The 21,627-nt window shown below is 46.4% G+C and overlaps 2 protein-coding genes across 10 annotated transcripts in view; one reads left to right on the forward strand and one right to left on the reverse strand.

The window, feature by feature from the left end:
* The window catches only part of HDAC5 (histone deacetylase 5), a 118,451-nt gene that overhangs the window by 32,106 nt on the left and 64,718 nt on the right, over positions 1 to 21,627 (reverse strand). For 4 of the 9 annotated variants that reach the window (XM_069751466.1, XM_069751468.1, XM_069751465.1 and 1 more), the window contains exon 3: positions 11,616 to 11,687. The exons of 3 other annotated variants lie outside the window; for them this stretch is intronic. In XM_069751466.1, the coding sequence (XP_069607567.1) occupies positions 11,616 to 11,687 (72 nt within the window). Of the gene's footprint in view, positions 1 to 11,615; positions 12,068 to 21,627 lie in introns of those variants that run through there. 2 more of the 9 variants (XM_069751463.1, XM_069751464.1) reach the window with 2 other exon arrangements.
* Positions 2,766 to 21,627, forward strand: part of LOC138664622 (uncharacterized) — a 101,902-nt gene continuing 83,040 nt past the window's right edge. Inside the window, exon 1 of the mRNA XM_069751473.1 lies at positions 2,766 to 2,855. Coding sequence (XP_069607574.1) covers positions 2,769 to 2,855 — 87 coding nt within the window. The 5' untranslated portion in view covers positions 2,766 to 2,768. The remainder of the gene's footprint in view (positions 2,856 to 21,627) is intronic.

Genomic DNA, 21,627 nt, shown 5'->3' on the forward strand with positions numbered 1-21,627 from the left:
TGGAATCTGCTGAAGACCCCGTACCTGTCATCACGAGACGCCTGTGAACACCGGCCCAAGGCCAGAAGTTTATAGGAAATCGTGATTTTGCTATACATAGCAGTGCTTAAACACTGCTATGAAGGGGAGGAAAAAAAACAAGATCGAAAAATGGAAAATCGCCAGTGGTGAAGGGTTAAGGATGTGTAAGTATGACTGTTTATAATAACAGTGGAATTGTAAATACAGCTCTGGAGTAAATATCATGGGATCAGAACCAGTTAAGTATGCAATATACAGTGCTCAGCATAAAGTACACCCCTTTGAAAAGTAAGAATTTAATCAATATCCCACTGAACAAACACAAGAACAGTTTCCAAAAGTTTGGCAAGACTGAGTTTCATAGAACATTTTTTAATTCACATTGTGAAAGTAAGATTAATAATATAAAAAAAACAAAAACAACTACATCTTGTATTTTGTATGCCCTCCATGATTTTTAAGGGCAGCACCCAAGTCTTCTAGGAATGGGATGAACCAGTTGGTGATATGTTGCAACATCTGTCTTTTTTCATTCGTCAAGAACAACCTGTTTTAGAGCCTGGATTCTGGATGGAGAGAGTGAAGCTCAATTTGTCTCTTCAGAATTCCCCATAGGTGTTCAGTTGGGTTTAGATCAGGAGACATAGTTGGCCACTGAGTCACTTTCATCATGTTCTTCTTCAGCAATACATGTGTGTTTTGGATCATTGCCATGTTGGAAAATTACACATCTACAAAGGGCACTAAGCCATATAAGGACACTGCCACCACCATGTTTCACTGTAGGTGGGTGGGTGGGGGTGCCAGCGTGCAGTCATCAGTGACGCGGTATCCACCGCTGGCACTCCCACTCACCCAGGTACTATCTTATACAGGCTGCACACCCAGCGCCTAGTGCATGTCCAGACATTTAAAGTGCCTATGGTGTCACTCCTATTATCGCACTGAACGCGATTAACCATTAGACTGCAATCCGTTACGGATGAAGGCCAGTGAGGCCAAAATGTCTATATTATTTTCTGGCTGCATTAAAAAAAATCCAAAAATATTCTAGAAATTGAGCGCCAAGTTTTCTTTATTATACATATTGGCTGCAACACAACCTGAAGGCCAAATTTATGCAGGTGTCTCTGAACAGTAGAACAATATACCACAACACATCTTTCTTAAGGTCTTTTGCAGTCAAGAGCAGATTCTGATTTGCCTCTCTAGCAATTATACAAGCAGCTCTCACTGAAATTTTGCTTGGTCTTCCAGACGTTATCTTGACCTCCACTATTCCTGTTAAGTGCCATTTCTTAAAGACATTTTGAACTGAGGAAAGGGCAATTTGCAACCGCTAATAACAGTCATTTTGACCAGGGGGTGCTCAAACTTTTACATGACACTGTATTTTTCACCATGGGGTTGGCAAATTTTAGGTGAGATTTTTTTTTGTGCATGGGATTTAGGTGAAGCTTCCTTTGTGGACAATACTCATGCCTGCCATTCCTCTGCAGTAAACGCAGGATTGTGTCAAGGGAAACACTCACCTTGGTATGGCTTTCTACTTTTTAGCTAACTGCAGTAAACTTTCATGTTGATTTTCTTCAATCCTTCTCACAGGAACACGCTTTTGTTTAAGCGTAAATTTCAAAAATACTGACCGTCACATCCAAACATAGACTAGGTGTGAACAGGTGCTAACCTAGAGTCACCAACTCCTATACAATCAAATAAATAAGGCAGCACACTGTAGCGCCACAGCTTGCAAACATGAAATATGAACAATGAATTGCATTACTGCACTAGAAATATGAAAAATTGAGAAAGCTTAGCGCATAAATTGGCCAATTCATGTGTACCTGGTAGCCACGATAAGGCATTTCTCGTTACCAGTAATGCAATTCAATTTTCATATTTCATGTTTGCAAGCAGTGGCGCTACAGAGTGCTGCCTTATTTATTTGTTTAAGTGTAAACTTCCAGGTCAACCTGGACGCCTCTATGAGATGGTTAATTCCATATTTGTTACATTTTTGTACCACTTTTGCCACAGTATTCTGACTGATAAAGAAAGCTTATTGTAGCCTTCACCTTTCTTGTGTAAAGAAAAAAAAATTCATTCTCAGGTCTTGTGACATTTCTCTTCCATGTGGTGCCATTGCTGACAGCATGAAATGGAAGGGGTTTTCTTTGTTAAGCAATGCTTTTTTTGTCATCTGTCTGCTGGACACATTTTTCATTAACAATTAGACTTACCTGTGGTTGAATTCTTGTTAATTAGAATTTTGCAGTCTAAACTTTAGCTTTGCCATTAAAACGTTCATTGGGGTGTCCTATTTTGCAACATGGTCTTCAAATAATCTGTTAGGAAAATTACTTTTTTTCTTGTGTACAAAAAATAATAAATCTTGTTTTAAATCTGTTGGGGTGTACTCATTTATGCTGAGCACTATATAAACTGTGAAATAGGGTCACGAAATTTCATAATGTTCTTACAAACGATACATTAGCTACCAAAGATATGAAAGCATGAGAAAACCTGACAGTAAGGATATGACTATAATGGCATAATAAGTGTCGGCTGAGATATAGAACTTACTGAAGAGACAGTTATGGAGATGGATTGGGGATGTCAGGATGAAGAAAAAAGGAGGAGACACAAGGAGGTAGAAAGCCTGTAGGGTGCAGGCTAATCACCTTTTACCACTTTCATTGTGATCACTCTGAAAAACAGAGCTAAATATAGACAGAAAAAACAGCTGCATGAAGAGCGAGCGAGATGGTGGAAAGTGTGAATGCGCGGGAACTGGGGAGCACGGCTGGAAGGATAACAGCTATGGAGATACACAGGTACATATACTGTATATATACAGGATATCACAAAAGTGAGTACACCCCTCACATTTTTGTGAATATTTTAATGTCTTTTCATGAGACAGAACTGATGATATGACACTTTGATACAATGTTGAGTAGTCAGTGTACAGCTTGTATAACAGTGTAGATTTGGTGCCCTCTAAATAACTCCGCACACAGCCATTAATGTCTAAACCGCTGGCAACAAAAGGGAGTACATCCCTAAGTGAAAATGGCCAACTTGTGAAAATCAGCCATTTTCGCTCCCCGATGTCATGTGACTCGATGTTACAAGGTATCAGGTGTGACTGGGGAGCAGGGTGGTAAATATTTGGCGTTATCGCTCCCACACTCTCTCATACTGGTCACTGGAAGTTCACCATGGCTCCTCATGGCAAAGAACTGATGATCTGAAAAATAGAATTGTTGCTCTACTTAAAAATGGCCGAGGCTATAAGAAGATTGCCAACATCCCGACACTGAGAAGCAGCACCGTGGCCAAGACCGTACAACGGTTTAACAAAACAGGTTACACTCAGGATAGGCCTCGCCATGGTCGACCAAAGAAGTTGAGTGCACATGCGCAGCGTCATATCCAGAGGTTGTCTGTTCACAATAGACGTATGAGTGCTGCCATCATTGCTACAGAGGTTATAGGGGTGGAGGGGTCAGTCTGTCACTGCTCAGACCATATGCCGCACAATGCATCAAATTGGTTTGCATGGCTGTCATCCCAGAAGGAAGTATCTTCTAAATGATGATGCGCAAGAAAGCCTGCAAACAGTTTGCTAAAGACAAGTAGACTAAGGACATGAGTTATTGACACCATGTCCTGTGGTCTGATGAGACCAAGATAAACTTATTTGGTTCAGATGGTGTCAAGCGTTTGTGGCGGCAACCAGGTGAGGAGTGCACAGACAAAGTGTCTTGCCTACAGTCAAGCATGGTGGTGGAAGTGTCATGGTTTGGGGCTGCATAAGTGCTGCCTGCTGTGGGGAGCTACAGTTCATTGAGGGAACCATGAATCCCAACATGTACTGCGACATACTGAAGCAGAGCATGATCCCCTCCCTTCGGAAACTGGGCCGTAGGGCAGTATTCCAACATGATAACTACCACAAACACACCTCCAAGAAGACGACTGCCTTGCTAAAGAAACTGAGGGTAAAGATGCTGGACTGGGCAAGCATGTCTCCAAATTCTAATTCTATTCAGCATCTGTGGGTATCCTCAAATGGAAGGTGCAGGAGCGCAAGGTCTTTCTCCGTGATGTTGTCGTGGAAGAGGAATCCGTGAAGCTCTAGTGACCTCCATGCCCAAGAGAGTTATGGCAGGGCTTGAAAATAATGGTGGCCATACACAATATTGACAATTTGGGCACAATCTGGCAATTTTTACCTAGGGGTGTACTCACTTTTGTTGCCAGCGGTTTAGTCATTAATGGCTGTGTGGTGAGTTATTTAGATGCATGCCAAATTGACACTGCAAGCTGTACATTGACCACTTTACATTGTATTAATTCAGTGTTGTCTCATGAAAAGACGTAAAAAAATAGGTACTATATATAAATATAAAAATTTATACATATATGGGTAAGTGGGATTCTTGTGTGGAGGTATCGTGCTGTGTGTGTGGGGGAGCTGTGAGGACATCATACTGTGGGTATGGGGGCTCTGGCAGCATCATATTGTGTCTGACGGGGACTGTGTGGGCAGCATACTATGTGGAGGATTATGAGTGCATTAAACTACTTGCGAGAGATGGGGGGCATTATACTGTGTGTGGGGGCAACATTATAGTCTATGGCCCCATTGACGTATACGTCTAAAATCTCATTTTGCACGAGGGGTTCGGATGTATGCCCCCAAGGGGCCATTGAGCATATACTAAGTGCAATGTGAAAGCACCCTTAGCATGAAATAAAATATGCTGCAGTATGTGGCCCCATCTTATCTTAAAAATTGGGTGGAATGAATATACATACAAATGCACCTATATACAGAATATATGTCTAATATACATGCAAGTATACATATATCTACGTGTTTGTCTGATATAGATGCAGATTTGCTAAGCAGATACAGTTGCAAATTAAAGGAAATCTGTCACCCCCCCGGGATGTATATGACCTATTAATATGGGCATACATGTAATAGAAATGTTACACTAGTCCTACCTGTATGCCTCATATTAACGGTCTTGCTGAGAAATGTTATACTCTTTATTTATGTTAATGATTTCTTCCAGGCTCGGGGGCGTGCAGTGCCTGGAAGAAATCCCTGCCTCCTCTCCTCATTACAATACTACCCCCTCCCATGGATGTCAGTTATTGCCCCAGGATCCCATGCCTGCACCCTGGACTCCCTCCACAATATGCACATTTTCCCCCATTCTATGGGCGCTGCATTCAGGGATCTTCTGTGCAGGCGAATCAGTGTGGCCTACAGTGTCCGCGATGACAAGGTGCTCTCTGCCCTTCCTCCCTGCATAGTCATCGCTAGGAACCATGTGTACATAGCAAGGACTATGTAGGGAAGAAGTGGGGCGCGCACATGGGAGGTCACTGGAGCAAAAGTCACCTGCACAGAAGGAATGCAGTTCCAATAAAATGGAGGAAAAGGTGTGTGTTGTGGAGGGAGTGCAGGGCACAGGCGCGGGATTACGGGACCATAACTGATGCTGAAGGGAGGGGGTAGTATTACAATGAAGACAGGAGGCAGGGAATTCTTCCATGCACCGCACACCACGGAGCAAGGAAGAAATCATTAGCACATGGAAATAACACAAAGATTTTTCCACAGCAAGACCACTAATATGAGGCATACAGGTAGGACTAGTATAACAATTTTATTACCTGTATGCCCATGTTAATAAGTCATATACGTTCCGGGTGGTGACAGATTTCTTTAACATGTAAGTATTGACACATATAAAAGCAGAAAAAATGCTACAAAGTAAGAATGCTTTCAAAAATAGAAGTTGTAATAGTTTATTTTGATCAATTAACAAAATGTAAACTGAATGAACTAAAGAGAAATCTAAATCAAATCACTATTTGGTGTGATCAGTCTTTACCTTCAAAACAACAAAGTATAAAATTCTTCTAGGTACTTGCACACAGATTTTGAAAGATCTTGCATGAAGGTTGTTCCTAACATCTTGGTGAACCAACCACAGATCTGTGGTATAGACTTACAGAAATCCTTCTTTCCCTTCATGTAATACCACACAGACAATGATGTTGAGGTCCGTGCACTGTGGGGGCCATAAAATTACTTCCAGGACTTCTTCTTATTTTTTACAATTAACATAGATCTTAATGATATTGGCTGCATGTTTGGGGTCATTATCCTTTTGCATAATAAATCTGGAACCAATCAAATGGTATTGCATAATGGATAAGTATCTGTCTTTACTTCTCAGCATTGAGGATACCAAGAAATTGGCAATGTTGATGGCCTTAGAAGCATGGGATGGTTAAGAAAACTTAGTGTAGCAGATGAAAGACACATCATGGTTACTTCCCTTCTAAAGTGGAAGATGTCCAGCAGTGCCATCAGCTCAAAACTGGAAACAACCAGGGGGACCCAGCTACACCCATTTACGGTTCGTAGTAGTCTGGCCAGAAGTGATCTTCACAGAAGAATTACAGTCAAAAAAACATTCCTTTGACATAGAAAGAAGGCCAAGTGACTAAACTATGAACAAAAACATAGGAATTGGGGTGCAGAAAAATGGCAGCAGGTGCTCTGGACCAATGAGTCTAGGAGGCCAAAAGCTACAATATTCCTCATCTGCAGGCATCAATGAAGCATAAGAAGGTTTCTTACAAATTTTGGGCTGCATATTAGCCAATGGAGTTGGGAATTTGGTCAAGATTAATGATGTCTTCAAGGCTGAGAAACACTGACAGATATGTATCCATCATGTAATATCATCAGGGAGGCGTCTGATTGGCTACAAATTTATTCTGTAGCAGGATAAGAACCCCAAACATACAGCCAATGTCAGTAGGAAATATCTCCAGAGTAAGGAAGAACAAGGATTCCTGGAAGTGATGATATGGTCCCCACAGAGCCCTGATATCAATATCATTAATTCTGTCTGAGACAAAAGGATTTCCACAAGGCTACATCCATAACAGATCTGTGGTTAGTTCTCCAAGATGTTTGGAACAACCTGCCTGGTGAGTTACACTTGCACACAGTTTGTGAGTTTTGAAGGCAAAGGGTTATCACAGTAATGATTGATTTGATTTACATTCACTTTGCATTTTGTTAATTGTAATCATAAACTAACACTACTATTTTGTAAAGCATTCATTGCCGTATTTTTCCCACACCTGCCCAAAACGTTTGCACAGTACTGAATATATACAATATATTATTTAGACTTGCTCACTTACTGTATAGCAAACCCTTAGTAATAAAACATCCATGTCTCATTGCCGCACACATTTCTTGAATGCTAGTAGACACTATAGATTTCCTGTGTAGCCAATACAGTATTAATCCACTTTTAACCTATTTGGAGAATGGCGGATTCATATTTCATCTGGGCACACATACTGGCATGGGGAGGGGGATTAGAGGGGTGCAGTATGTGTGCAGCATTCCTCCCGTCTACAGACATCAGTGCAGCTAAAAATACACAGCTGGAATTATATATAGATCACCACACATCACACAATGTCCTGCACACGTGTGTTATTCTGCACACGTGTGATATTTATGCACTGTGGACGTGTGAAAACACAGGTGATGAACACACAGAGTGCAGATACATAGATACAGCACGCATAGATACACAATGCACACACATAAAGTGATGGATACATACAGTGCACAGAAAATAAACATACACACCAATGTATTTACCCATTACATCAATACAAATGCATACAAAACATATATACATCTGTACAATACAAACGCACATGTGGAATACACAGATACAGACAGCACTCATACATTAATACATACATACATACATACATAAATGTACTACACAAACATATAAACATGCAGAATACATACAAATATATATCAGTACACAACATAAAAGTAAAAACTAGATGGTTATATAATATATATATATATATATATAAGACATGCAATATATAAAGAACACACACATACATTTACATATATATGCACATGTAAAGTACACATAAATCCTGCATGTAGTGTATGTATGTGTATATATATATATATATATATATATATATATATATATATATATATATATATATATATATATATATATATATATATATATATATATATATATACTTCACAAAGACAGGCAGCACTCCATATTCTTAGAAAAATGTGCAGGGTTTTATTATACCCACATCACCGTGCAACGTTTCGGCTCAAATGAGCACGGTGATGTGGGTATAATAAAACCCTGCACATTTTTCTAAGAATATGGAGTGCTGCCTGTTTTTGTGAAGTATATTGACCAAGAATAACCAGTGGACAAGTTGTTTTGGGCCTTGCACCCGAAGATAAGTATTGGATTTTGTGCTGTTCCATTTTTTTTATTGCTATATATATATATATATATATATAAATATATATATATATATATATATATATATATATATATATATATATATATATATATATATATATATATATATATATATATATATATATATATATATATATATATACACACACACACATTTGCATTATTTATTAATTTTACATTATATATATATATATATATATACAGTACATAGAGATCAGCTTTGTACAAATATATATATATATATATATAATGTATATATACATACAACATAGATGTGCTGTATTACATACACACTTATATAAATATAACCATACACAATACACACATCCATACATGAATTACGTATACATTGATACAAATCCTGACATAAAGCATATGCACACATACAGATATACATATAGCAGACACGGAAATACATCCATCCAGCTCATGTATGCCTTCATACCTGTGTATTAGGTGAAAACGTATCATTTATTTCACCATGCCGTTGTATTAGTGCAGTACAGAAACCCACACGATGCCTGATACATGTGTATTGGGGGGGCGAGCCTTGCATATTATGACACTTCTATATGTATACTATATTTTCCCCCTGATGCCTGCGTATTAGGAGGAGAAGTAATGTTATAAAGATAAGGAAGCAATGGTGTCCTGACACTCTATATTGGAAGAAGAAAAAGTTAATTAGGAAGTAAGCTATAAGAAGAATCTACAGTGGAGATCATGCCTGGAGGGTATGGTTACTGGAGAGTACCTGTGTATAAGGAGTTATGTGCCTTGTATTATCAGGAGAATGGCGGTACAATAAATATCCTGATGTCTGTGGATTCGAAGAAGGATACAGATACTGGTATATACTATGTCACGGTGCCTATGTATTTGGCAGATGACTTGGGCATATCACTGTGCATTAGGAGGCGAATGGAGGTGTATTTTCTGATATATATGTACGGTATTAGGGAAATATTGGTGTATGTTATACCAATGTCCTCGCAATACAGATGAATCAAAACATATTCCGCTACCTCCATCCACCTCCTAATCAACATCCTATCAAATCTAACACCGTGTATGACCTGATACTTCTGTGTCATAAGGAGACTAAAGACATATTTACCTGATACCTGTGTATTAGGAGGAGTATATGCCATGATAGGTGGGGATATAGCTACATGATGTGATACTAATAGGTTTACCTGATACCTGTGTATTAGGAGGAGTATATGCCATTATAAGTGGGGGATATAGCTACATGATGTGATACTAATAGGTATATCTGATACCTGTGTATTAGGAGGAGTATATGCCATGATAGGTGGGGGATATAACTACATGATGTGATACTAATAGGTTTATCTGATACCTGTGTATTAGGAGGAGTATATGCCATTATAAGTGGGGGATATAACTACATGATCTGATACTAATAGGTTTATCTGATACCTGTGTATTAGGAGGAGTATATGCCATGATAAGTGGGGGATATAGCTACATGATGTGATACTAATAGGTTTATCTGATACCTGTGTATTAGGAGGAGTATATGCCATGATAAGTGGGGGATATAGCTACATGATGTGATACTAATAGGTTTATCTGATACCTGTGTATTAGGAGGAGTATATGCCATGATAAGTGGGGGATATAGCTACATGATGTGATACTAATAGGTTTATCTGATACCTGTGTATTAGGAGGAGTATATGCCATGATAGGTGGAGATATAGCTACATGATGTGATACTAATAGGTTTATCTGATACCTGTGTATTAGGAGGAGTATATGCCATGATAAGTGGGGGTTATAGCTACATGATGTGATACTAATAGGTATATCTGATACCTGTGTATTAGGAGGAGTATATGCCATGATAAGTGGGGGTTATAGCTACATGATGTGATACTAATAGGTATATCTGATACCTGTGTATTAGGAGGAGCACGAGTTCTATTTCCTGATATATATATAGAGGATGATATTGTGTTTGATCTTATTCCTGTATATTAGGTATATGAAATTGGCATATGATCTCATACATTTGTACTAGTTGAAGGATATTGGCATAAGATCAGATACTTATTTGTTAGGTTGAGGACATGGGCGTATGATCTACTAACTGCACATCAGAAGAAATCTATGGCTAGATGTTATGATCTCTGTATTAGGAGGTAAATGGGCAGAGATCTGTGTGTGAGATAGATAAGGGTATATGCCATGAAACCTTTGTATTATGACGATATTGATACATTTTATTAGATGGAGTAAATGGGAATATGATCCGCTACCTGCACACCAAGAGAAATAGATTGGTATACGCTATGATCCCTGTATTAGAAGGAGATGGAGGTTTAGAAAGATATGGATGTATGTGATGATACCGTTGTATTAGTTGCATATGTAGGTATGTGATCTGAGACGTGGAGGATATGGGCATATGATACCTGTACATCAGGAGCAATATATGGGTATGTGGCATGATAACTCTTTATTAGGAAGCGGATATAGGAATATGACTACCTGTATACAAGCAGTAGGATGCGGACAATATATCCGAGGTGTAAGACCTGATACCTATGTATTGTGATATATTAGCAGTAATATATGGAATGGCGTCCTCTGTATTAGGAGCTTAGTGCTCTATACCTCCTGAGCTGTGCATGCACTGATCCCTGTGTATTAGGACAGGTATATGTCTGCTTGTTGTGTATTAGGAGGTTAGCGGTCCATGTGCGATTGCCGGATACCTGTGCATTAGGTGAGGCGATCTGTATACACAGGTAGCATTGCAGGGGATGGCTTCTGTGCGAAGGCTGCTGTCTAGGGAGGATACAGTACAGAGCAGTAGGGAGAGGCAGTGACAGTAAGAATAGAGTATGATGTCTGCACCAGCCACCATGTACAGGTGGCATATAGCGGGCGATACGGTGAGGAGATGGGTGGAACAGGAGATCAGCGGGACGGCGGGTGATGATGAAGGTACATGGTCACCACTAGTGATCGGGATGTAACGTTGCGACGTATTTAGGGCATCTTCCTAAAGTGAGGGAAGTAACACGAGAACCCACTGTGTCACCCTATGGAATTGAGCGTACTCTCTTCAGAAACTATGTGAGAGTTTGGTCCAGGCTGTAGATTCGGCACTGAGGATGTGCGGGGATGGATGTGAATGGATGACAGGCATGGGTTGCCCTATGAATGGAGTAAGGAAAGGCTTCTCACCTGCAGCGGGCATCGCGTGCCCCTGTGCCCGGCTGAGGAGCTCCAACGCTGGCTCTCGCCCCTTAACACCATCTGCAGAGGACACACAAGGCTCTGTCTCATAAATAGTCTGCAGCATGTCAGGCAGCGCCAGGACTCTGGGAACCAGCAACATTCCCGGACCCCCCTCTGCTGCCAGCTCCCTACAACCAGCCGACCTCCCTCCCCTCTGCCCAAAAGCACACCCTAACTCCCAACAACTCCGCCGCTTCGGGATCTTCTTTAAAAAAGGCGCAGTGTACCCACGGAGGACAGATAATCCATATCCAAAGGGAAGGAGGTGGCGCTGGTGGCGGGTCAATGGGTGCCAGTGCCAGAGGTGCTGGGAGGTTTAGTTAGGCCTGTACCCTGCCCTCCCCCTCCTGCCTAGTGAACGCTGGGCTGCAAGTGGAAGGCTCTGCAGCAGAGCGACTGAAATAGCACAGTATAGGAGGAGTCAGATATAAATAGACAGGAGAGAGGGAAGGAGGCAGAGGGAGAAAGGAGAGCGCTAGTGGGGGGGACCACTGCTCCCGAATAACAGGGCCCAAGTGTTACAGTAGACAGACGGATCAGAACCAGCAGAAAGTGCAAGAATACAACAGAACCTAACAAAGTCACAACTGATGGAGGAAGAACAATGAGGAGCCTGGTGGGAGAAGATGTGGGGAAGCACTGCGGAGGGAGAGTGCGCAGGGGATGAGGAGAGCAGGGCAGGTGGGGGGCCGCAGCCACAGACACAATGATCCAACCATTAACAGGGATCGTTCTGTCTGTGGTCGTGAAGGACGGGGACCCAACTATCAACACGGGAACAATAGAGCCCACCATGCACACAACCCTCCATGGCAAGACCCGCCTGCAACAAGATGTATGCCCAGTGCGCACCAGGCGGAGAGAAACACTGGAAGGCTCATCACATCTGGGAGGGGGAGGAAGACCACTCTGTCCTGACCCTCGGGTTCTCGGACAGACCACAGCCACAGGGCTGAGCACTACATGACACGTTCACCTGGATAGGGGGGCCTGCTGTCAAGATGTGGGTGACAGTGGGGCAACAATAGAGACATGTCAGAAGATGATACTGATGGGGGTTTATGAGCTCGGACCCTCACTGCGGTTTAGCAGGTGGAGGGTGTATTGAGGCATGCAGTGAGCGGGGGATGACGACTACAAGTGGTCTCTAAGGGTACAGCCTGCAGTGGATAAGAGGAGACATGGTGCTGACAGCTCCACTGGCAGGACATGACAGCATATCACCAGTTGTATATAGTAAGAGGAGCATGGCCTGTATATCGGGGTAAACGAAGAACTGGTCGATTGTGAACGACCCGTCATTCAGCGACATTCCCTTGTGTCTATCAGGAGAGGGTTTTTATTCCACTTATTATGGTGTGGAGTTGCCAAGGTAGGAGATCCACCTCAAAGACCCCTCTGCCATATAAGCACACACCAGTGTTATAAATGGCATATGGTGGGTAGGGGGCCCTTCTAAGTTGCATTGGGGCCCTGAGGCTTCAAGATTTTGTTAGATCCTAGTTCCAGTATATGAACAAGAAAATGAGGTGACATGAACTAGGTTAACTGTCAGCAGTCCCACCATGCGCACCGCTGACATATCACATACATGTCAAGGTGGATCCCAACGACTGATGCCTATCCAAAATGGCACCACCACCCACCCAGTGTGGGAAACTGCAGCATAGCCACATATGTTGGAGTTTCACAGTCACAGACATTAGCGGATGATTGTCACAGACATTAGTGGCTCAATAATTAGGAATATAACGTGGCACAACCTGTAGTGTTTGCTGGTGCTCAAGTAGGGTCCCAGACCTTTACAATAAATTGAATGACAATTTGGCACACAAGCGGAAGTAAAGAAGAACTATTTTAATGTGGTCCAAACTTCAGTACAATAAGAAACATTTCGGTCATATAACTGCGACCTTCATTAGTGTACCGCTGCTTAAATCACGTGCTTAGGATATATAGAGGGGCCAATCAGCGTCCCAGAGGATTTATAGTAGAAGGTATAACCTGGACTAATGGTGGATACAATGTCCTATAGAAACACAAGAATATGAACACTACACCGATTTCATAAAACGGCCAACCTTTAGCGTCACAGTCATTAGTTGCCGATTGTCACAGACATTAGTAGCTGACAGACATTAGTGGCCGACTGCCACAGACATTAGTAGCTGACAGACATTAGTGGCCGATTGTCACAGACATTAGTAGCTGACAGACATTAGTGGCCGACTGCCACAGACATTAGTAGCTGACAGACATTAGTGGCTGATAGACATTAGTGGCCGATTGTCACAGACATTAGTGGCCGATTGTCACAATTGTCTGTGACAATCGGCCACTAATGTCTGTGACAAACATTGGTGGCCGACTGCCACAGACATTAGTAGGTGACAGACATTAGTGGCCAATTGCCACAGACGTTAGTAGCTGACAGACATTAGTGGCTGACAAACATTAGTGGCCGATTGACAAAGACATTAGTGGCCGATTGTCACAGACATTGGTGGCCGGTTGTCACAGACATTAGTAGCTGACAGACATTAGTGGCCGATTGTCACAGACATTAGTGGCCGACTGTCACAGTCATTAGTGGCTGATTGTCACAGACATTAGTGGCTGATTGTCACAGACACTAGTGGCTGATTGTCACAGACATTGGTGGCCGATTGTCACAGACATTGGTGGCCGATTGTCACAGACATTAGTAGCTGACAGACATTAGTGGCCGATTGTCACAGACATTAGTGGCCGACTGTCACAGTCATTAGTGGCTGATTGTCACAGACATTAGTGACCGATTGTCACAGACATTAGTGGCCGATTCTCACAGATATTAGTGGCTGACCGTCACAGACATTAGTAGCTGACAGTCATTAGTGGCCAATTGTCACAGTCATTAGTGGCCATTTGCCACAGACATTAGTAGGGATCCCAGCAGTCAGACTCACAAAGGAACAACTTCTTGCTTCACAGACTCGATGCGAAATCATGCCATATTGGTATGTTCTAACATGGCAAACGGGAAAGTGTTTCCCTTAAGCAAAGGGACCCTTGTTGTGACTAATACCTCTTAAAGGAGTTGTCCGCCATTTGGACAATCCATTCTGAATCCATGTTTTCCCCCAGTAAGATAATAACACCTATACTCACCTCTGGTGTGGGTGCCATTCCAGCAGCGTCTACACTGGCTTTCCCAGGAATCCTGTGACATTGTTATGTCACGTCATCCCTGCGGCCAATCAGCGCTGGCTTTACTGTCCTCTCCTACTGTCGAATCAAGACATCCGGAGGAAGTGGGGGCTTCGGCTGCTCTCTCACTTCCTCTAGATATATAGATTAATTTGTAGGAGAGGAGAATAAAGCCAACGCTGATTGGCCGCAGGGATCATGTGACATATCAATGTCACGTGATCCCTGGGAGAGCCAGTGACATCACTGCCGGTACGGCATTGGCATCAGAGGTGAGTATAGGTGTTATTACCTTTATTTAGGGCAAACATAGGGATCCAGAAAGGGTTTTCCAAGTAGTGGACAGCATTTTTAACCAGCACTGGAGACCCCCATTGATAGCAAATCTGTTCAATTTGCCAGTAATTCTTATGGTAAGAAATATCTTTAAACTGGATTTTCAACTTAAAGGGGTTTTACACTTTTAGAGAAGTGGATCCCAAAAGTTTATTCAAGCACCAAAAGATTCAGCGCGGGCTCTCAACCCCTGATCTTGTCTCAGTGTTTTGGCTTCAGCGGTGATGGTACATTGACAGCTCACATTACCGCTGCAGCTAATCACTGAGGTCAGTGGCTCAGCAGAGTGGACGGCTCGAGCCGCTGAGCTCAATAATGGGCTGCAGTGGTGATGTGAGCTGCTGATGTGACCATGACATCACAAATGCAGCCAAAACAATGAGATCGGAGAAGCAGTGGAGTGCTGGACCCAAGGAAGGCGAGTGCCACCTGATTTTGTTATTTTACTGGAAACATTTGGGGTCCACTTTTTCTAATAGTACAAAACCCCTTTAAGGAGGGAAGTAACAAAATATGATCCAAACAATGACATAAACATCTAATAAAGCTACAAAACAATGTCTATTTATATGCCTGCAGAAATCCAGACTGGTAGATAGGTAGAAAACACAGTGCACTGATCTGCACAGTGTCATTAAGATGTCACTCTGAATTCCCCACATAAATAGCAAGACGTGTGTTATTATTAGACCCGGTGCAAGTATATATAGCCGGGACCTAACGCTACAAGCATGCCATTACACCAAAGCCTGACCTGCCCCAACTCCAGGAGCAGGGTGATCAGAAGTAATAAGGAAGCACACCCATAGGACGGTGGCATTCCATGTGCACATCAATGCCATGAAGGCAAATTTCCCAATGAAGTTTTTTTGTCCGGGAGATATTCTAGGTGGTGCCATATAGACGGGTGACATCGCCCAGTGCCCACAACCCCATGGAAGTTTTTCCAGATATCAAACCCTTGGATGAACCTTCATCAATGGGGGCACTCCCTGTCTTCACTGTTTATGAGGGTCTCTGGAAGTCAGCGTTAGTAGGCGCTGTCTCAGAAGGGCATTATTGATTGAGGCATTCTCTGGCTGCAACCGGTAACTTGGGCTCTTGATTATTGGCAATGTTAATGGAGGCATTCTTCGGCTTGCATTGTTTGGAGGAGTACTCTTTATCGGGCACTGGTTATGTGGGCAATCTCTGAGTGACACTGTTTATGGAAACATTCTCTGGGACCACTAGTAATGGGTGAATTATCTGACTGACACTGTTAATAGGGGCATTTTCTGGCTGCCATTGATAATAGCTGCACACTGACTGGCAGTGTTATTAATGGTAGAACTCTCGAGATAGCACAGGTAAAGGGGCACTCTCTGTTTGCCATTGCTAATAAGGGCATTCTGTGTCTGACACTGTTAATAGAAGCATACTTTGACTGGCAGTGTTACTGGGAGCACTGTGTTAAGAACTAGAGAGTGTGCACTCTGTCTGTCTTGCCCTGGTAGATTGTGCACTCTCTGTCTGACCCTGGTAGAGTGCGCAGTCTCTGTCTGTCTGACCCTGGTAGAGTGCGCAGTCTCTGTCTGTCTGGCCCTGGTAGAGTGCGCACTCTCTGTCTGGCCCTGGTAGAGTGCGCACTCTCTGTCTGACCCTGATAGAGTGCACAGTCTCTGTCTGTCTGGCCCTGGTAGAGTGCGCACTCTCTGTCTGGCCCTGGTAGAGTGCGCACTCTCTGTCTGGCCCTGGTAGATTGCGCACGCTCTGTCTGACCCTGGTAGAGTGCGCAGTCTCTGTCTGTCTGGCCCTGGTAGAGTGCGCACTCTCTGTCTGGCCCTGGTAGAGTGCGCACTCTCTGTCTGGCCCTAGTAGATTGTGCACTCTCTGTCTGACCCTGGTAGAGTGCGCAGTCTCTGTCTGTCTGGCCCTGGTAGAGTGCGCACTCTCTGTCTGGCCCTGGTAGAGTGCGCACTCTCTGTCTGGCCCTGGTAGATTGTGCACGCTCTGTCTGACCCTGGTAGAGTGCGCAGTCTCTGTCTGTCTGGCCCTGGTAGAGTGCGCACTCTCTGTCTGGCCCTGGTACAGTGCGCACTCTCTGTCTGTCTAGCCCTGGCAGAGTGCGCACTCTCTGTCTGTCTAGCCCTGGCAGAGTGCGCACTCTCTGTCTGTCTAGCCCTGGCAGATTGCGCACTCTCTGCCTGACCCTGGTAGAGTGCGCACTCTCTGCTTGACCCTGGTAGAGTGCGCAGTCTCACTCTGTCTGGCCCTGGTAGAGTGCGCACTCTCTGTCTGGCCCTGGTAGAGTGCGCACTCTCTGTCTGGCCCTGGTAGAGTGCGCACTCTCTGTCTGGCCCTGGTAGAGTGCGCACTCTCTGTCTGGCCCTGGTAGAGTGCGCACTCGCTGTCTGGCCCTGGTAGAGTGCGCACTCTCTGTCTGGCCCTGGTAGAGTGCGCACTCTCTGTCTGGCCCTGGTAGAGTGCGCACTCTCTGTCTGGCCCTGGTAGAGTGCGCAGTCTGTCTGGCCCTGGTAGAGTGCGCACTCTCTGTCTGGCCCTGGTAGAGTGCGCACTCTCTGTCTGGCCCTGGTAGAGTGCGCACTCTCTGTCTGGCCCTGGTAGAGTGCGCACTCTCTGTGTCTGGCCCTGGTAGAGTGCGCACTCTCTGTGTCTGGCCCTGGTAGAGTGCGCACTCTCTGTGTCTGGCCCTGGTAGAGTGCGCACTCTCTGTGTCTGGCCCTGGTAGAGTGCGCACTCTCTGTCTGGCCCTGGTAGAGTGCGCACTCTCTGTCTGGCCCTGGTAGAGTGCGCACTCTCTGTCTGGCCCTGGTAGAGTGCGCACTCTCTGTCTGTCTGGCCCTGGTAGAGTGCACAGTCTCTGTCTGGCCCTGGTAGAGTGCACAGTCTCTGTCTGGCCCTGGTAGAGTGAGCAGTGTCTGTCTGTCTGGCCCTGGTAGAGTGCGCACTCTGTCTGGCCCTGGTAGAGTGCGCACCCTCTGTCTGTCTGGCCCTGGTAGAGTGCGCAGTCTCTGTCTGTCTGGCCCTGGTAGAGTGCGCAGTCTCTGTCTGGCCCTGGTAGAGTGCGCAGTCTGTCTGTCTGGCCCTGGTAGAGTGCGCAGTCTCTGTCTGGCCCTGGTAGAGTGCGCAGTCTGTCTGTCTGGCCCTGGTAGAGTGCGCAGTCTCTGTCTGGCCCTGGTAGGGTGCGCACTCTCTGTCTGTCTAGCCCTGGCAGAGTGCGCACTCTCTGTCTGTCTAGCCCTGGCAGATTGCGCACTCTCTGCCTGACCCTGGTAGAGTGCGCACTCTCTGCTTGACCCTGGTAGAGTGCGCAGTCTCACTCTGTCTGGCCCTGGTAGAGTGCGCACTCTCTGTCTGGCCCTGGTAGAGTGCGCACTCTCTGTCTGGCCCTGGTAGAGTGCGCACTCTCTGTCTGGCCCTGGTAGAGTGCGCACTCTCTGTCTGGCACTGGTAGAGTGCGCACTCTCTGTCTGGCACTGGTAGAGTGCGCACTCTCTGTCTGGCACTGGTAGAGTGCGCACTCTCTGTCTGGCACTGGTAGAGTGCGCACTCTCTGTCTGGCACTGGTAGAGTGCGCACTCTCTGTCTGGCACTGGTAGAGTGCGCACTCTCTGTCTGGCACTGGTAGAGTGCGCACTCTCTGTCTGGCACTGGTAGAGTGCGCACTCTCTGTCTGGCACTGGTAGAGTGCGCACTCTCTGTCTGGCACTGGTAGAGTGCGCACTCTCTGTCTCTGTCTGGCACTGGTAGAGTGCGCACTCTGTCTGGCACTGGTAGAGTGCGCACTCTCTGTGTCTGGCCCTGGTAGAGTGCGCACTCTCTGTGTCTGGCCCTGGTAGAGTGCACACTCTCTGTCTGGCCCCGTAGAGTGCACACTCTCTGTCTGGCCCTGGTAGAGTGCGCACTCTCTGTCTGTCTGGCCCTGGTAGAGTGCACAGTCTCTGTCTGGCCCTGGTAGAGTGCACAGTCTCTGTCTGGCCCTGGTAGAGTGAGCAGTGTCTGTCTGTCTGGCCCTGGTAGAGTGCACAGTCTCTGTCTGGCCCTGGTAGAATGCGCACTCTCTGTCTGGCCCTGGTAGAGTGCGCAGTCTCTGTCTGTCTGGCCCTGGTAGAGTGTGCAGTCTCTGTCTGTCTGGCCCTGGTAGAGTGCGCACTCTCTGTCTGGCCCTGGTAGAGTGCGCACTCTCTGTCTGGCCCTGGTAGAGTGCGCACTCTCTGTCTGGCCCTGGTAGAGTGCGCACTCTCTGTCTGTCTAGCCCTGGCAGAGTGCGCACTCTCTGTCTGTCTAGCCCTGGCAGAGTGCGCACTCTCTGCCTGACCCTGGTAGAGTGCACACTCTCTGCCTGACCCTGGTAGAGTGCGCACTCTGTCTGTCTGGCCCTGGTAGAGTGCGCACTCTCTGTCTGGCCCTGGTAGAGTGCACACCCTCTGTCTGTCTGGCCCTGGTAGAGTGCACACTCTCTGTCTGTCTGGCCCTGGTAGAGTGCACACTCTCTGTCTGGCCCTGGTAGAGTGCACACCCTCTGTCTGTCTGGCCCTGGTAGATTGCGCACTCTCTGGCCCTGGTAGAGTGCGCACTCTCTGTCTGGCCCTGGTAGAGTGCGCACTCTCTGTCTGGCCCTGGTAGAGTGCGCACTCTCTGTCTGGCACTGGTAGAGTGCACACCCTCTGTCTGCCTGACCCTGGTAGAGTGCGCACTCTCTGCCTGACCCTGGTAGAGTGCGCACTCTCTGCCTGACCCTGGTAGAGTGCGCACTCTCTGCCTGACCCTGGTAGAGTGCGCACTCTCTGTCTGTCTGGCCCTGGTAGAGTGCGCATTCTCTGTCTGGCCCTGATAGAGTGCGCATTCTCTGTCTGGCCCTGGTAGAGTGCGCACTCTGTCTGGCCCTGGTAGAGTGCGCACTCTCTGTCTGGCCCTGGTAGAGTGCGCACTCTCTGTCTGGCCCTGGTAGAGTGCGTACTCTCTGTCTGGCCCTGGTAGAGTGCACACCCTCTGTCTGTCTGGCCCTGGTAGAGTGCACACCCTCTGTCTGTCTGGCCCTGGTAGAGTGCACACCCTCTGTCTGTCTGGCCCTGGTAGATTGCGCACTCTCTGGCCCTGGTAGAGTGCGCACTGTCTGTCTGGCCCTGGTAGAGTGCGCACTCTCTGTCTGGCCCTGGTAGAGTGCACACCCTCTGTCTGTCTGGCCCTGGTAGAGTGCACACCCTCTGTCTGTCTGGCCCTGGTAGATTGCGCGCTCTCTGGCCCTGGTAGAGTTCGCACTCTCTGGCCCTGGTAGAGTGCGCACTCTCTGTCTGTCTGGCCTTGGTAGAGTGCGCACTCTCTGTCTGTCTGGCCCTGGTAGAGTGCGCACACTCGGTCTATCTGGCCCTGGTAGAGTGCGCACACTCTGTCTATCTGGCCCTGGTAGAGTGCGCACACTGTCTGTCTGGCCCTGGTAGAGTGCGCACTCTGTCTGGCCCTGGTAGAGTGCACACTCTCTGTCTGGCCCTGGTAGAGTTCACACACTGTCTGGCCTTGGTAGAGTGCGCAGTCTCTGTGGCCCTGGTAGAGTGCGCACTCTGTCTGGCCCTGGTAGAGTGCGCACTCTCTGTCTGGCCCTGGTAGAGTGCGCACTCTCTGTCTGGCCCTGGTAGAGTGCGCACTCTCTGTCTGGCCCTGGTAGAGTGCGCACTCTCTGTCTGTCTGGCCCTGGTAGAGTGCGCACCCTCTGTCTGGCCCTTGTAGAGTGCGCACTCTCTGTCTGGCCCTGGTAGAGTGCGCACTCTCTGTCTGTCTGGCCCTGGTAGAGTGCACACCCTCTGTCTGGCCCTGGTAGAGTGTGCACTCTCTGTCTGGCCTTGGTAGAGTGCGCACTCTCTGTCTGTCTGGCCCTGGTAGAGTGCGCACTCTCTGTCTGTCTGGCCCTGGTAGAGTGCGCACTCTCTGTCTGGCCCTGGTAGAGTGCGCACTCTCTGTCTGGCCCTGGTAGAGTGCGCACTCTGTCTGGCCCTGGTAGAGTGCGCACTCTCTGTCTGGCCCTGGTAGAGTGCGCACTCTCTGTCTGGCTCTGGTATAGTGCGCACTCTCTGTCTGTCTAGCCATGGTAGAGTGCGCACTCTGTCTGGCCCTGGTAGATTGCGCACTCTCTGGCCCTGGTAGAGTGCGCAGTCTCTGGCCCTGGTAGAGTGCACACCCTCTGTCTGGCCCTGGTAGAGTGTGCACTCTCTGTCTGGCCCTGGTAGAGTGCGCAGTCTGTCTGGCCCTGGTAGAGTGCGCAGTCTGTCTGGCCCTGGTAGAGTGCGCACACTCTGTCTATCTGGCCCTGGTAGAGTGCGCACACTCTGTCTATCTGGCCCTGGTAGAGTGCGCACACTGTCTGTCTGGCCCTGGTAGAGTGCACACCCTCTGTCTGTCTGGCCCTGGTAGAGTGCGCACTCTGTCTGGCCCT

The sequence above is a fragment of the Ranitomeya imitator genome, chromosome 2, assembly GCF_032444005.1.
Source record: "Ranitomeya imitator isolate aRanImi1 chromosome 2, aRanImi1.pri, whole genome shotgun sequence".
NCBI classification, from domain to species: domain Eukaryota; kingdom Metazoa; phylum Chordata; class Amphibia; order Anura; family Dendrobatidae; genus Ranitomeya; species Ranitomeya imitator.